This window comes from Microtus ochrogaster, chromosome 2 (assembly GCF_000317375.1).
Source record: "Microtus ochrogaster isolate Prairie Vole_2 chromosome 2, MicOch1.0, whole genome shotgun sequence".
In the NCBI taxonomy this organism is placed as follows: Eukaryota; Metazoa; Chordata; class Mammalia; order Rodentia; family Cricetidae; genus Microtus; species Microtus ochrogaster.
The window spans coordinates 16,887,100-16,904,880 of record NC_022010.1 but is presented as its reverse complement, the minus strand read 5'-3'; the positions used below and the strand labels follow the sequence as shown (position 1 = coordinate 16,904,880).

General features: G+C 49.2%; 1 protein-coding gene across 1 annotated transcript; it reads left to right on the top strand.

Annotated features, from left to right (window-relative positions):
- Positions 1 to 507: 507 nt before the first annotated feature.
- On the top strand, positions 508 to 10,310 carry LOC101980569 (2'-5'-oligoadenylate synthase 1A-like). Its single transcript, XM_005344504.1, has 7 exons — positions 508 to 690; positions 1,773 to 2,061; positions 4,114 to 4,298; positions 7,965 to 8,197; positions 8,836 to 8,989; positions 10,109 to 10,135; positions 10,278 to 10,310. Exons 1-7 carry the CDS (start codon positions 508 to 510, stop codon positions 10,308 to 10,310), a joined length of 1,104 nt encoding a protein of 367 aa, XP_005344561.1.
- The last annotated feature ends 7,471 nt before the right edge of the window (positions 10,311 to 17,781 follow it).

Below are 17,781 nucleotides of genomic sequence, written 5' to 3'. Positions count from 1 at the left end.
AAGCTGTTGTAGATGACGCCTTGGATGATGGCAACGTGGATGTGCACCTGGGAACCCAGGGAACTGCCAGAACTGAAGGCTGAACTTCAAGCTCGCCATGGCCTGGGCAGGCAGCTCATTGTATTGTCCCAGTATAGACCAGTCACCTGCCACACACCGACCACAGCAGTTGTGAAACTGGATGCCAGCATCATCTGGATGTTTCTCATATGCTCTTCACAGTTTAGCAACATGTCTAGGTGATGATAAACCATTTTCTTCAGTAACATTAGAAAACCAAGAAGAAAAGAACAACAAGAGACAAATGTGTTTAAAATGCTTTATGCCTCCTAGTCCACTGCCTGCTGGGAAACTCTGGGATGTCATAGAGTCCAGGAATTATAGACCCCAGAGGCAAAGGTGTGATTGCATAGCCTCGCCCTTCCTGGGAAAGAGAAACTAGCTGTGGCTATAAAGTAGAGCAGGCTCCAGATGCAGTGCTGCAGTCAGCACACAGCTGGCCAGAAGATGGAGCGGAGACTCAGCAGCACCCCGGCCACAGAGCTGGACAAGTTTATAAAGAACCACCTAATGCCTAACCCTACCTTCCGAACTAAGGTCAAAGCAGCCATCAACGCCATAAGTACTTTCCTGATTAAGAATTGTTTCAGTGATGCCAACCAAGGAGAGAAGGTCTCCAAAGTGGTGAAGGTGAGTCCCCTTAGCGTGAACTGACCCCGGTTGAGAGGGAGAGGACCCTCAGCCTGAGCTGACCCAGGTGGGAGAGAGAGGACCCTCAGGAGCCAGGCTGCACCCCTGAGTGGGGTGAGTTACCTACTTCTCTGTGTCCCAGTGTTCTCATGTGCACCCCAGCTGTGGCACAGGATAGAGAATAGAACAGAGACCCCATGTGCTGGATGACGGGACTGAGGGAGCTTCATTGTCCATGTTTCCCACCTGTCAAATGGGACCTCATGACAACAGTACCTAGCTCAGTCCATTGTGAGGGCTGCAGAAATGAATGCTTTTAATGCCAACTAACCACTCTGGGGGGGGGATTGGGGGGTGTGAGGGGCCCGTGATTGTGCCCAGATTTGTATTCAGGAAGGCTCTCCACAGTATCACTTGCTATCTTCTCTAAAATTCTCTTTGTGAATTCAATTCTCTTAATTTTAAATTTTATTCTGATACTTTTTAAATATTGTTGCACATTATCTTCATACAAGCACATGGTGTACTTTCAGTGTATTCTCCTTAATATTCTGATAATATCGGGGACAACAACAATTTCATGTCAGTGTTAATTCACAGTCTACCCATTACCATCCCCCGCCCTTGTTCCCTACCACCTCTAATTTCCTGTCGCACATATGCAGGTAGATCCAGATTCCATATAAGAGGAATGTGCTCTTTTGTCTCCCCCAATTACCCTCCCTCACCCCTCATTTCCTTTAGACCTCTCCCTCACCTTCATAATTGTTCTTCTATCAGATACAGACACGCACACACACACACACACACACACGCACACACACACACACATTTAAACCTAGACTGCACAGATAAACACTGCTTTCTGTCATTCTGAGTCTGGCTTATCTCTCCTACCATGAGCAGATCCAGAAGCATCTATTTTCCTACATAGATCCTGACTTCACTCTCAGGGCTAGCTGGTATTCCACTGTGCATGTGCCGGCTTTCTCTACCCTCCATCACCCTGGTGGTGGACCCCTAGGGGCCTGGACTCCCGTGCATGGTTCTGTCTGCTGATTTTTCTCTTCATTGTCTTTCAGGGTGGCTCCTCAGGTACAGACACTGAGCTGAAGGGCAGGTCGGATGCTGAGCTTGTGGTCTTTGTGAAGAATCTCACCAGCTTTGAGGATCAGGTGAAGCGATGGGGAGAGTTCATCAAGGAAATTGAGAAGCAGCTGCGCAAGTTACAGCATAATAAAGAATTTGAACTGAAGTTTGAGATTAAGAGTGAAAAATGGCCAGACTCTTTGGCTCTCAACTTCAAGCTGAGCTCCCCTGAGCTCCAGCAGGAGGTGGTGTTTGATGTGCTGCTCGCCGATGATTTCCTGGGTAAGCCAGTCAAAGCCTCAGCTCCTTCCATGTGCCTTGATCTTCCTGCTTTTCTGTCTGTTGGCCTCTCGTGTGTGTGTGTGTGTGTGTGTGTGTGTGTGTGTGTGTGTGTGTGTGTGTGTGTGTGTGTGTTGTGTGTGTGTTGCATGTGGGTTAATGTGTGTGTATGATCATAAACTGGCTAACATGACTAACGAACATTTGATATTTTTTTTCCATTGATATTTTTTGAGCCCTGGTCTGGAATTCTACATTAATCTTGACTGAGCGGCAGAGCCCTGGGAACCCTCTTGTCTCCAACACCCCACCTCTGCGATTTCAATCCTGTGCCACCTCTCCCAGCTTTTCCCTGAGTCCTGGTGTTCCGACACGGGTCCTCACGCTTGTGACAATCTCCCTGAACTGAAAGCACTTATCATTCGAGAAATTCACCCAAACAGAGGATCTCTTTAGAGCTGAACTAGGGAGGAGGGATTTAGGATTTGGGGGGTGGGAGTGAGGATCCATTAGAGAAGGGCATTCAGTAGCAAACTGACTCAGTAATGGGATGAAGTCTCCTAGATGTCCCCTCGGCTTATCAGCAATATTTGTGTCAGGATGTGGATTTTGTCTCCTAAACACAAGACATCAAAGATCTCACTGAAAATTAAATTTTGAGGCATCTTTCCCAAAGAATAGGAAACTTCAGACCTGGGCAAGGGCTGAGTGTCTGTGGGAGAGTTAGTGCAGGATGCAGAACTTCTCAGAGGCCAGCCTAGGAGTAGGAGCAGGGCAACATACTGAGGGAAGATGCAAGGGGAGGGGTCACAGAGGGGTGACCCAGAAAAGAGCTGGAAATGCAGCTCCCCCAGAAACCTATCCTGGTCATGGACTTCCCCAGTCTGAGGCAGCTCTCCAGTGGGGATGTGGAGCCGCCACAGAGCCACCACCTTGGAAATGGCAGTATGGAGGACAGCCCTTGAGAGGACCCTGCCACAACCTTACCTAAGATGAGTTAACTGATGAGCCCCACTGTGTGCCAGGTCCTGAAATTGAAAAGAAGCACATGATGGCCAGAACCTCCTGTGTCCCCAACCCCATCAACAGGATTTTTGTCCTGAGCCAGCTTTAAAGCCTGATGGTATGGCCTGCTGCCACCATGACCACACACCTGCACACATGTAAGACACAGATGCGCTCATGAACCCACACACAGTCACACACCCACAGCTATACCATAGCCTGCTATACCGTAGCCTGCTGCCCATCTACTCCAGAAGTTTAGAACACACACACACACACACCTGGCCTCTCTCAGGACTGGGACAGACAAAGCAATATGGTATTAAGTTAGGCACTACAGAAAACCATGCATGAAAACACAGTGTGTGGGGAGACAGCTCAGGGATAAGGGCAATTACTGCACAAGCGTGAGGACCTCAGTTCAAATCCCCAACATCCACCTAACTTAGGAAGTGCCATTCATGGACCCGTAACCCAGGCACTCTGGGGGCAGAGACAGGAGATTCTCTGTGGCCCGATGAATGCCAGCCAAGCTCCTTATTCACAGAGAGACCCTGCCTCAAAGGGATAAAGAGACAAACTACAAAGGAAGAAACCCAATGTATACGTGTACCTCTTCACAAACTCATGCACAATACCCATGGGAGAGACTCTGTCTGCTCTACAGTATTTTGACACAGGCAGGAGTGTACAGACATGACAAACACCATGAAGAAAATACTGGACCTCCAAAATATTGTTGACCGCTATTAGATGACTTGCAGCCCCCTTGTGTGTGACCCCAGTGTGCTGTTACCTCCCACCACTGTCTCCAGGCCTGTGAGGAAGGTTCCATACAGGGACGAGTTGGTGGCAGGAACGGTCCAAGGCCACATGGTATATGCGGTCCTGAGCTGTGGAGGGACTCACGGGTGTACGGAGAGAGATGCTTGCTATGCTAAAACTCTGCTCAGTTCACTGAACCCCATAACCAGTGATCTTGTCACCCCACAGATGGACCCAGGAATGCCAGAGAAGGGCTGGAGAGTTAACTGAAAGCCTCTTTTACAGATGGTGTCAGCACTGATGGGAGACCTAAGCCTGATATCTACAAAAGCCTCATCCAGAAGTGCACCTCCCTGGGGCTGGAGGGTGAGTTCTCCACATGCTTCTCCGAGCTCCAGAGAAACTTCGTGAAGGATCGTCCACCCAAGCTGAAGAATCTCATCCGCCTGGTCAAACACTGGTACCAACTGGTATGGCATCTGGCCCAACTACTGTGGTCCTCTTCTGTACAGGGAGTAGGTGCAGGGCAGGGAAAAGATGTGGTGGTCTAGTTTGCTTTCTGTGGACATGATATCTTTATCACATGACCAAAAGTCTCTTGGGAGGGAAAGGTCTTATTAGGTTACACGTCCCAGTCAATGTCCTTTACTGATGGAAGTCAGGGCAGTACCTGAAGCAGAGACCATGGGGGATTCTGCTCACTGCCTTGCTCTCTATGCATTGCATTCATACACATCCCAGGGTCACCTGCCCAGTCATGGCACCAGCTACACCAATCACTAATCATGAACATGTCCCACAGACTACCCTACGCCAGTCTGATGGAGGCATTGCCGTGGCTGTTTCCCTCCTGCTAGATGACGCTTTCTGATGTCTAACTAACAAAACTTTCAAGTTGCTACTCAATCACACCACTATTAAACCGTAGCCTTTCTTTCTTTTTTCCCCCGTTTTTTTAATATTTATTTATTTATTTATTAAAGATTTCTGCCTTCTCCCCGCCACCGCCTCCCATTTCCCTCCCCCTCCTCCAATAAAGTCCCCCTCCCTCCTCAGCCCAAAGAGCAATCAGGGTTCCCTGCCCTGTGGGAAGTCCAAGGACCACCCACCTCCATCCAGGTCTAGTAAGGTGAGCATCCAAACTGCCTAGGCTCCCACAAAGCCAGTACGTGCAGTAGGATCAAAAATCCATTGCCATTGTTCTTGAGTTCTCAGCAGTCCTCATTGTCCGCTATGTTCAGAGAGTCAGGTTTTATCCCAGGCTTTTTCAGACCCATGCCAGCTGGCCTTGGTGAATTCCCGATAGAACATCCCCATTGTCTCAGTGTGTGGGTGCACCCCTCACGGTCCTGAGTTCCTTGCTCGTGCTCTCTCTCCTACTGCTCCTGATTTGGACCTTGAGATTTCTGTCCGGTGCTCCAATGTGGGTCTCTGTCTCTGTCTCCTTTCATCGCCTGATGAAGGTTAATATTCAGGAGGACGTAGCCTTTCTTTCTCACTCACCCCTGAGATCTCATGTCAATATCACATCATAAAATACGATATAGTTTTAAATTTTCAAGGTTTTTTGTAATTCCAACAATTAGAAAGATTAGTCTCTCAGCTATCGACTCACATAAAATTAAAAACGTAAGTTAAATATTTTCTTACTCCAAGAAGGAAGAACCAGGGCACAGACACAATGAGATCAAACAACAAGAAAGGCCAACAGTGCAAAAGCACAGTGTCTGAATCTGAGACTCAGCATTTTCTGAGCTTCAGAGGGCCCGGAGAGCTGTTCTCAGACTCTGCAGCCACCGTAGACAGCTGCTCTCACAGGCTCCAGCCAGCTCTGCTCTCACAGGCTCCGGCCAGCTCTGCTCTCACAGGCTCCGGCCAGCTCTGCTCTCACAGGCTCCGGCCAGCTCTGCTCTCACAGGCTCCGGCCAGCTCTGCTCACACGTTCTGCTCTCCATGACCCCTTCCCTGCTGCAGCCTTGATGGGACTAAAATACTCCCACCTGGGAGACCGCTCACATGACCAACTCTAGCTACCACCTGGAGATGCAGTCTTGGGCCCCCGGACCACAGCTTCTGTGTGTGACCATGAGGAAACTCTTTCCAGAAGACTTGGCCTCCATGGTGCAGGTCTCTTACTCAGAGCTGACTTCCAGCCCCAGCCTAGGAGAAACCACTGACTCTTAATTCTAATATCTCACACAAACAGCCAGATAGAGTCTCTGCTTCCCTCTGAAACTTCCCACACCAGCCTCTGTCATCTGCCTCTCTACATTTGTATCTTCCAAGTTCCCACGAACAGCACATTAGACTCTAAGCCCTCAACAGCTTTTCCGGCTGCAAGTTCCAAAAACCTTCCACTATCCTCCCGACGAGCAACATGGCGGCTGAGTCACAGCAGTGGTCCGCTCTCTAGGGCCGATGTCTGTCCTCCTTTGCTTCTATTGCTTTACTTTGATAAAGATGATGGCAGAAAGCAGTTTGGAGAGGAAAGGGACTGTCTGCTTACACTCCCACATCATCCTCAGGCTCTGAGGGAAGTCGAGGCAGGAACTGGAGGCAGGAAGTGAATCAGAGGTCACGAAGGAACATTGTTTGCTGCCTGATGCCCTGGGCTGCTCAGCCTGCTTTACATTTTTCACGTGACCCATGAGCCCCTGCTCATGGGTGACACCATCCACAGTGGGCTGGGCCCTCCCACTTCAGTCATTGATCAAGAACATGCCCCGTAGGCATTTCCCACCGTCCTGTTGGAAGGAGACGTTTGCTCATCTGTGGGTTCACTTTCTTAAGATGACTCCATCTTAAGTCAGACTCAAAAAAAAAAAAACATGGCGTAAGGGGTGAAAAAATAGAAAACAGAGAAAGAAGACAAAGGAAAGGGAAGCAGAGGGGAGGGGATGAGAGAGCAGAGAAGGGTGCGGGGAGACAGCAAGGAAAGGTGATGCTCTAGGAGGGAGAGGGAGGACACGGAGGGGACCTGAGAGGAAGGAAGAGTCTCCATGCTTGTTCTATTGATTTCTTCCTGTCCACTGTCCAGTCAGCTAACTCTCCTTCCACCCAGGTCTAATCCACTGTTCCCTGCTACTCTTCATGTGTCTGTGGACTTCTCTTCCTTCTTAGACAAAGCCTTCCTGCCACCTTCTCTGGTTTCTGGTTTTCTACCATTCAAGTCATTGGCTCTTTTTCCTCCCTTGGTTTTTCAAGACAGCTTTCTCTGTGTAGTTTTGGAGCCTGTTCTGGAACTTGCTCTGTAGATCAGGCTGGCCTCAAACTCACAGAGATACACAGCTGCCTCTGCCTCCTGAGTGCTGGGATTAAAGGCATGCACCACTATAAAAAGATGATTTCTCATTATTTCCTGGGCCCTTTTAAGTGTGTGTGTGTGTGTGTGTGTGTGTGTGTGTGTGTGTGTGTGTGTTGTTTCTGCACGTATACCTGTTCTAGGGTGTGCATGTGCTTGTGTTTATATGTGTGCTTTGCTTCTGTGTGTATACTTGTTCTGGGGAACATGTGTGTATGTGTTTATAAGCATGTATACATTTGTAGAGGCCAGAGAACGATGTCAGGTCCTCATCACTGCACCCTGTACATCCAGACAGGGTCTCACACTTGAACCCACAGTGTGCTCAATCAGCAGGTGTGGACAACAACATATCCTGGGGAGCCCCCATCTCCGCACCTGAAGCTGGGATTATGAGTGGGTTTCCCCTCCAACCTGACTTTCATGTGTGTGTTGGATCTGAGCTCCAGTACTCATGCATGTAGGGCAGGCACTTTCCCCATTGGGGCGTCTCTCTAGCCCCTCCCCAGTTATTTCAGAGCCTGTGATAGAGTTGTCAATAGTGAACATTGTTACTATCCCGCCCACGCCCACTCCCTGGCTGTCACTCAAGGTGTCATGATTTCTCCTATGCCTGCTAGTAAATGCTCAGTCTCTGTGGACCACACAGTATCTGTCTCAACCACTCAGCCCTTGGCTATGTTAGCATCCACAGACTGAATCTACATGAATGGGTGTTGCTGTGTGTCGGTAAGCCTGTAATGACAACATCAGGTTGCAGCTGAATTAAGTCAGTGAGAAGTGATCCCCACACAACAGCTGAGCACAACTTGTTCTTGTTCCTTTCTCTTCTCAGTGTAAGGAGAAGCTGAGGAAGCCACTGCCCCCACAGTATGCCCTGGAGCTGCTCACAGTCTATGCCTGGGAACAAGGGAGTGGAGTCACTGAGTTCAACACAGCCCAGGGCTTCCGGACAGTCTTGGAACTGGTCACCAAGTACAGGCAGCTTCGAATCTACTGGACAAAATATTATGACTTTCAAGATCAAGACATCGCCAACTGGCTGCACAGACAGCTCACAAGAGCCAGGTAGGCTGATCCCCTCATGACTCAGCTCCTCAGCAAGAAAACCCAGACTATAAGCAGTGGAAATGGGAGGTGGGAGCTCCGTGTCTTGTTATTGACACGAGGCTGTCTCCTTATTGACGTGAGGGCCACCATCACTTGGAGGCCGGGGTGGGCTCTCCTGTCTGCAGAACAAGGCTTTGACCCTGTCCAGACCCAAACAGCAGAGGGAGGGGAGTCCATGGAGCAGGAACTGAGATGTTCCAGCTCTATTAGAAGTCATCAGGGTTGTGGGACTCAGAAGACTGGTGCTGGACTAATGAACTGTAAACAATACAATGACTTGTCACATGTCTTGATCCTGGGTTGTGTTCGGCCCTTACACCTCATCCTTTGAGACAAACTGGTTGAACTCTGTCCATTTTACAGATAGAGAGGCTGAGGAACCTGTCCCAGGACACAGTTGCTAACTGGTAGAGGATTAGAACCCAGGCCTTCCAGGTCGTTGGCAAGGATCCCTCCAGGCTTGCTCTATGCTGTCGGGCAGGGACTCAGGACAAACCGAATAGGGGTGTTCTGCTGGGCTCCTCCCCTGTCCCTGTGCAGTGGTACCTAGGGTACCAGACAGCTGGTCAGTTCCTTCTCTGAATGTTGCTCTGCAGCCCTGTGATCCTGGACCCAGCTGACCCAACAAGGAATGTGGCTGGTTCTAACCCAGTGGGATGGTGGCTGCTGGCAGTAGAAGCTGTGGCCTGGCTGGATTACTCATGTGTTAAGAATCGTGAGAAGTCCCAGGGGTGCTCCTGGGCTGTGTCGGTAAGACCTTACCATTACCCTGTCCCCTTTGCACACTTCATCTGTTCGGAGAATATTCTCAAATGATGTGGTATTTGACTGAAATTCTCCACACTTCTACTGTGCCTCTTTTACAGCCATTTTAGCATCATTCAGATATTTCACAGGTTGGCAAGATGGCACAGTGGGTAAACCATGTGCTGCCCACACTGATGTCCTGGGCTTGATCCCTAGAACCCTTTGGTAGAAGGAGAGAACAACTCATCCAAGTTTCTTCTGACCTTAACCTCTGTCTGTTACACAAGTGAGCACACACAAACACACACTCACATACATACATTCACTCATACATTCTGGCAAACTCATAAGCTCACACATATAAAAACACTAACATACTTTCACACACACATGCACATACACAAACTCTCATACACTCACATAAGCACAGACACACTCAAACACATAGGTGTATCCACACACTGACACACATAGAGAGTGTGCAAAGGAGACTCAGAGCTGAAGCCACTGGCTCAGGGATGCTCAGCTAAGGAGAGGTGGGCCAGGGAATCAGTGGACTCTGAATCCAGTGCTCAGGTCCATAAGGCAGCCCATCTTTCCTGTCTCGTTGTCATGTGGCCAACGGGACTCAGGGGAGCTGTGTCACAGGTAAAAAGAAACAGAGGGACCTTTTCTCTTGTGAGGCAGGAGACTTTCTGATGCTAGGGAACTGATGTGGTCATGCATGACATCAAGATGGAGCTTAGCATGGGTGCAGTGACTTGGAAGCAAACTTCAGAAGGTCAGGAAGGGAGGGGGAAATGTGAGAGGTTATCTGGGACATGTGATGGAGGCAGCTGTGACTGTGGTCTTTAGTGCTGTCCCACAGCAGACAGGTGGCTAGTCCCTCTCTCCCAACTGGCAGATGTGTCACTAAATGAGGGGATCTCAGGTCAGAGTACATGGACCACAATGGGCTGAGCCATAAAGATGTCCCGATGGCCATCTTGCCAACATGGGATGTGCAGTCTCTTCTTCTGAGGGGCTCCAGGTGGCCAGTCATGGTGCCCACCCTCAGAGCTCATTTGCAACCCTTCCCAGTAGGAATGCGGGCTCCTGACATGATTGTGTTTTCTATTGCAGCCCCAAGTTCCTGTGCCACCGCAACAGGTTAGTTGTTTTTTTGTTTGTTTGTTTTGTTGTGAACTTCTGCTGTGTAGTTGTAGATGACCTGCATTCACCGTCCTCCTGCCTCAGTGCTGGGATGACTGTAGTGTGGGCCTGATGTGTCCTCCCTTCCCTCCATCCTCAGGTGAACGAGAACCAGAATTTGTGCCTTCTGTGAGCATAGCAGCACCTGCCCAGAAGGCTCCAGAGACAAGGGATGTGCTCCTCTGCTGAAGGCCTTGACAAAAAAGGGCAGGATGCTGCTCAAAGTCCCAGAGGATGAGTGTCCACTCTAGGGTCAGATTCCAGGCTTCTGACTCCTGCCTGCCCACCCTTCCATTCTGTCCCATCACAAACAGCCTGCTTCATCTGCCTTATCCTCTGACAGTGTTCTCTGGGGGACTAGAGATTTAGAAGGGGAGGGAGAATTCAAGCTTGATTCTGTCTGTGCACCTGTTAGGAGGCTCTGTCCAAAGTCTAATCAACAACAATAAACCACAACAAATGCCATGAGGGTGTGTGAGATGAGCCAGAAAAGTATAGGTGTGTGTGTGTGTGTGTGTGTGTGTGTGTGTTCATGGTTCAACTAGATGTATTTATTGCGTACATGCTACATGCTCTCCATAGGTCCAGGAACTGATTGCTCAGCTGTGGACAGAGCAGAACCAACCACTATAGCTATGATGTCACATGGCTTGGGATCCCCCAGGTCACTTATATATCAACCTGAGACAGGAATCCCTGGTTCCTTCTGTCCTTGTCCCCAAGACAAGATTCCAAGTCCTGCTCCATCTGACTCAGAAGCTGTTCTGCAGCTGTGCATGGCTACAGGGACCTGGGAGTGTGAGCTATGCACATGAAGATGCATGGTGGCTGCAGCATACAGGCTGGGGTTCGAGGAAGTGTGTGACAAAAATGCATTGAATTTGTGACATTGGTGGTCACAAAAACAGAAGCATGGTTGTCTGTGATGATGATGAACCTTTGATGCTCTGCGATAAATCACAAGGAGTCTCAGCTTTGCCCCTCTCTGGCTCTCCCCCCTTTCCCTGCCCCTCTTTCTTTCAGAGAGAGACATTATGTGTCCAAGGCTGCCTGAAATTCACAGCAATCCTTCTGCCTTAGTATTCCAGCTCTGAAATTATACACACACATACACACAACCACCCTTCACACAGAGAACTAAATGGTTCCATGGTAGTGTTGTGAACCAGTGGCTCATTCATTAACACAAAAGATCCATATGTGTGCTCACCTCTTGGGCCCTGCTCATCAAGAGTTCAGAGCATTGCACAGGGCTAACCATTCCCAAAAGCCTACTCTGACCCCAGTACCCATGCTCTTAATAACTGGGGGTAGCAGATATCCTGTCAGTGCTCTCTCATTCAGTTCTCACTCCAGTGGGCCTGAAAACCTGGAGCCCTAGTGTTCCAGGGTGTGAGCAAACCCAGAGGTCCCCTAGACCTCAGAATACATCACACTCTGCCTTATGCTCTGTCTGAGTCCTGGTGAACCCGGTGATGCTGGTCTACAATTCCAGCCTTGTTTTCTCTGAAACACCCCTAGATACTGCTGGTGGCCTTTTGGAGAGCCTGCTTCAAGGCTACCTCCAGGGTATGCAAAGAATCCACAAATGCAGTGTGACCTAGACTTTTCTATGTGAAGACTAAATAAGGAAACACACACTTTCTAATGGTAACTTTCTCTGTTACTTCATCTTGAAAAACCCCTTTCTGAAAAGCTCTGTCTCCACACAGCCACGTCTCTTTGCACACGTCTGCATAACACTTCTCTCTCCATCTCTCCTCTCCTCTCCCACATCTCTCTGGCTTCATCTCACAGCCAAAACCGCTGGACAATTATGAATCAGATCTTCAGGGTCACAGCACTGCTTGAGTAAACAATAAGAAACGGAGCTGTACTGATCACACAGTTTCCCTCAGGCTAGGGATGTCACACTGACCTTCCAATGAGTGACACTTGGCTGTGCACGTAGCTCTGAGTGGTCAGGGTTCCCAGACAGAAAAGTGACATTGCAATTCAGGACCTAAACAATAAACAACTGACTGAAGCTAGAGGTTGGGGAGTACGTACAGAACTCCCCACAGCAGAGAAAGTTATGTTGACTAAAATTGCTTCATGATCTGACCTCGAATCAGCAAAGCAGAAATTGTCCTCTTTATTTGTCTCTAGGGACAAGCAGATATTCATCTCCAGGGGCAACCAGTTTGCTTTGAATTTGTTCTGAAGTCAAAAATCAGCTGTCTTTGTGACTAAGAACACTATTGCTTTCTTATGTCAATCTGAGTAATAAAAAATATCCTAGTATTTCTATTCATCAGAATTGCAAATTTAAGCAGAAATCATCTTCCTGACCATCCACAGCTATATGTGCCCAGTAGATAGAGTATTTTCATGGGATAAACACACACAAGCAGTGATAAAATACCCACAGCTGTTATTAGTGGCTCATGAGAAAAATTACAGAGACAAACTGTTTTCTGCAGCCAGTGACCCACGACTTTGCCAAGTGAGGCTCCCCATCAGAGTCACTCATCTGGTAGGCAGGCCTATTGAATACTAGTTGTCACCTACTGTATACTCCCATGGCCTCTGGCAAGATAAACAGAGAAGCTTTGAATAAACAATGCCCAAAAGTCCCGCATGTCTCCAGCCAAGCTGACAGGACCCACCACATGAGCCATCATGTGCCACACACTAAAGCAAGTCTACATGTAGCATATAAAGGCCACAACCATGTCTCCATGATGAAATGACCCCTTGTGCGGACCACTGAGAGCCTTCCCAATGATAAAGACCATGGAGGCTAACCGCAGGCTACAGGAATGAGTGATGAGCAGCCTAAGGGAGGAGTGACAAGGTGGCAGGATCAGGTTTCCATGACAACAGTGAGGCAGGACCATCTCTCAGGTGGAGTAGGATGTCCACAAACTGACATTTTCATACCACGCTGTCCGACCACCATGTTGTGCAGTGCCATGCTTGCCCCAGACCGGAACTGCCCAAGAGCCCTTTAGCCCTAAGCACAGTTCTCATCCCCACACTTCCTGTGGGTACCATGTTGGTTCTGACTTACCATCCATGCTGGCTACGGGATTAGCAGGGCTTGATGGTAGACACTTTGAGTTTCCCAGCCCTGTTTTCAACTTTGACCTCTGCCTAAGGTTGAGAGCAGCAAGCTCTGCAGTGCCCACCCACTGAATAAGGAGTATTCCATTGAAGGGATGTATTGCTCTGTCCACCATGGTACTGCATGGATTCAGTTCTCCGATGATGGGGAAGCTCAACCAATCGTATCTGGTTAGGTTATGGCTGCCTGGAACCCAGGTGGAAAAACCGGGGTAGGTAGGTGCATGGGCACTCTACGCGGTGCTCGCTGGACCCTTTTGGACTTCGGACTTTCCACTCTTGTAGCATGAGTTCCCCCCTTTTTCAATTATTAAATTATATCTGTTGTTCTTGAGCTGGTCTGGTTATTTATCGTACTGACCGAATACGCCAACACATACACCCCAGGAAGCCACTTCATCTATACTCAATGGGTTCACCTCTGAAACCCAATTCAGGTCAGTCACTGGAGGACCTGCTGTGACAGCCACTGCTCTTACCCTCTAGACATCCTCCTCTGTTTCTTTCTAATGGCCCATGATGGCTCATCTTCATGATCAACTTCCCCAGCCTTAGACCCTCTGTGGAAAAACCTCTGACCATGTCTGAGTACATTTATAGAAATGTCTGCTGAGCGCTTCCTTCACTCCGCAGCCTGCTGTCAGGGATACTCACCATCTGTGGCATTTCTTCTGGATTCACACGGCCCGAACGATGTTTGAGAAGATCAACTATCAGAATGGTTAAGCAGCTTCTGACCAGGTTACCATGAACACACAATGGGGAAGAGGGCTCTTCTGCAGAGGGAATTGGGAAAGCTGGATCTTTACTGACAGGAATAAATCCCACCTTCACCTTGGCCATGTACGAAGGCCATCCAAAACGGAAGAAGAGAATTGCTAGAAAACAGAGGACAGCTTAGCCACAATGACTGAGTCTGTTTTCTTGGCTCTGACATCAACACCACAGGCAGCTCACGATGATTCTTTATGTCTGCCTTCATGCATGCTGGGTAAGCACTCTGCCACTGAGCTGCATCCACTGCCTTTCACTGGAGCACTCCAGGCCAGGCTTTCCCTGATGAACCACACTCCTGCTGCCATTTCTGCTCTTGGAAGTCCACACAAGGGGCCATTCCATCATGAAGGAATGGGATGTGGACATTCCATGTCACATGTGTGGGGTACATGATGGCTCACAAGGTGGGTCCCCTAGCTTGGCAGGATACATGGGGATCCCCTGGCCATTGTTTGTTAAAACCTTCTCTGTGCATCTGGAGGTCTTTCAAACTAGGCAAGGCTTAAACCATAGACCAGCATTATTGGGTCCATCATGGCCTCAGACAGAGCACATGGCAGAATGTGACTTGTCCTGCAGTCAAGGTGACAAGTGTCTCCTACCACCCTGGACATTGGTGCTTCTGGTTCTCAAGGTGTCTATTATGTGAACTGAATGAAAGAAAGCTGAGTAGACCCACTTCTCCCCCCCCACCACACACACAATGTTTAAGAGAGTGGGCACTGGGGACAGAAACAGGTGGCCTTGAACAATGCCCAGACCTCCTAGTGAGCAGGGCCCAAGTGGTGAGCACACACATGGGTCTTTTGTGGTTGAGGGATTTGGGTATTTATGGGTCTGACAAATGAGTCGCTGGTTTACAACACCGAACTATGGAACCATCTAGTTCTCGGTGTAGAGGTTGGTAGTGTGTGTAAATGTGTGTGTGTGTGATTCCAGAGCTTGGGAGACTAAGGCAGAAGGATTGCTATGAGTTGCAGGCAGCCTGGGACAGATAATAAGATCCTCTCTTCAAGGGACAGAGATAAAGACAGACAGAGACAAAGCTGAGGCTTCTTGTGATTGAACACAGCGCATCAAAAGTTCATCATCACCACGGAAACCACGTTTCAAAGTCATCAGTGTCACAAACTCAATGCACTTTTTATTTTTCATGCATTTCCTCGAACCCCAGCCTGCATGCTGCAGCCACCATGCATTTTCATGTGCAATGCTCACACTCCCAGTCCCCATAGCCATGCGCAGCTGCAGAACAGCTTCTGAGTCAGATGGGGCAGGGCTTGAATCTTGTCCTGGAGACATGGACAGAAAGAACCGGATTCCTGTCTTATAAATAAGAGACCTGGAGAGATCCCAACCTACCTGAATAAAATGCTGTAATGATTTGTTTCTGCTCTGTCCAGGGCTGAGCAATCAGTGCCTGGACCCATGTGGAGCGTGTAACAAGTGCACAATAAATGCATCTAGTTGAACCATAAACACCCGCGTGCACACACACACACACACACACACTCCTGGCTCATCTCACACACCCTGATGGCTTCTGCTGTGGTTTGTTGTTGTTGATCAGACATTGAACACAACCTCCCATCAGATACAGCCAGAAGTCAGAACTCAAGCTTGAGTTCTCCCTCCCCTTCTGAATCTCTAGTCCCCCAGAGAACACTGTCAGAGGGTTAAGACAGATGCAGCAGGCTGTGAGGAAGGCTTTCTGTGATGGGACAGGATAAAAGGGTAGGCAGTCAGGGGTCAGAAGGTTGGAATCTGACCAAGACTGGACACTCCCTAACTGGGACCTTGGGCAGCATCCTGCCCTCTCTGGTCAAGGAAAGGAGCACATCCCCTGACTCCAGAGCCTTCTGGGAAGGTGCTGCTGTGCTCACGGGAGGACAAATGCCTCATTCTTACCCATCTGAGGATGGAGGCAAGGTAGGACAGACACATCAGGCCTGTTGGGAGCTGTAGATCCCGGGCCCTTTGATTTTCTTTTCCTGCCTCAAGATTCTTTGCCTGCTGGAGTGAACTGAGCATGAGACCTTGCCTGCAGCTGCTCTGAACACGAGACCTGCAGATGAAAAATCCCGAGAGCAGGGTGTGGCTAAGGATCCCTATATAAGCTTTCTCCTGAGCACAATAAAGTTTGGCATTTGGCATTCTTGTATCAAGGATGACCCATACCCGTGTCTCTGTCTTTCTCCATGTCCTCGTGTCTTTCTCTGTCTGTCTCTGTCTCTGTGTGTTTTTAAGTCTCCAGGTATAGTTCTCGAGAATCACATACCAGTCCTGCAGTAGCACGGGAGCTGCAGGACCGTCCCTGTTCGGGTTTTAACAAGGCCTGCCCTGCAGTCATCCCAGCACTAAGGCAGGATTGTTAGCTCCAGGCCACCTGTGCTATGCAGAAGAAGCCCTCAAAACAATGAAAAGAAACAAAACAACTACAACAAACAGAGATTACAAAAAGAATTACTCTTCCGGTTCTCCTGGTAGGGTACATCAACCTCCATCTGCAAAAGAAAACACACAATCTTGTCAGGAGCACTCTTACTGGGAAGGGGACAGACAGGAGCCCTAAGGGTGGGTGCTGTAACAGGCCACCAGGGTCCCTTTGACAGGACGCTGGCAAACCCAGGCCCTTGTGGTTGTATAGAGTACTGCCCTGGAAGCCATGCCTCCCACCTGAGGGTCCTTCACTCACACATCTGTCAAATGAGAGAATTGGCATAGCCAACTGTCTGCTGCATGGCAGCCCAGAGGCCACTGCGGCTTCACTGGCCTTCTCCCACCTCCCTAATGTCCCTTCACTTCCTTCTTGAACTGCAGTTTAGTTCCAACTCCCTGCCACATCCCTGTGTCCAAACTAAGCTCAGCCACATATAATACTAGCAAGTCCCTAGCATCAGCAAGTCCCCTGCACCAGGAGAGGAAAGGCCTAAGTGCAGGTCCCTCTGTGCCTCTTTATGGGTGTGATGCAAGCCCCCTGAGTCCTGTTGGCCACATGACAATGAGACAGGAAAGACGGGCTGCTTCATGGACCTGAGCTGAACATAACACAGAATCACAGCATGTCCCTAGCTTGGGCAACAAGTCTACTGTATTATTTACAATTAATTGATCCATGAGTTAGTTGTGATGCCTAGCAGCCCTTATGACTTCTGTCACTGCTGGAAAGTCTCAGTCCCCACTCCATGGACTCCCCTCTCTCTACTGTTTGGGTCTGGATGAGGTCAGAGCCTTGGTCTCCACATCTGAAGACTGAAGCACCCATCTCTGTCACCCAGGGCTGCAAGTCTTTATTTCAATAAGGGAACAACAGGACAGTGGCCAGCACAGTGACAGAGTTCCGATCTCCTCCTTTTCAACACACGGCTGCAGTCTGTACTCCCTATGAGGAGCTGAGTCATGAGGGGATCAGCCTACCTGGCTCTTGTGAGCTGTCTGTGCAGGTATTTGGAGATTTCTTTGTCTTGAAAGTCATAATACATTGTCCAGCAGATTCAAAGCTCCCTGTACTTGGTGACCAGTTCCAAGACTGTCCGGAAGCCCCGGGCTGTGTTGAACTCAGTGACTCCACTCCCACGTTCCCAGGCGTAGACTGTGAGCAGCTCCAGGGCATACTGTGGGGGCAGCGGCTTCCCCAGCTTCTCCTTACACTGAGAAGAGAAAGGCAGTGAGAAGAACAGGCCTGTCAGCTGTACGGGGACCACTTCTCACGGGGTCAGTTC

Excerpts from the sequence above, each read along its gene's own strand:
- LOC101980569 (XM_005344504.1), top strand. The coding sequence starts at position 508 with ATGGAGCGGAGACTCAGCAGCACCCCGGCCACAGAGCTGGACAAGTTT. Across the intron at positions 4,299-7,964 it reads TCAAACACTGGTACCAACTG|TGTAAGGAGAAGCTGAGGAA; the intron begins GTATGGCATCTG and ends TTCTCTTCTCAG. Across the intron at positions 8,198-8,835 it reads AGACAGCTCACAAGAGCCAG|CCCTGTGATCCTGGACCCAG; the intron begins GTAGGCTGATCC and ends GTTGCTCTGCAG.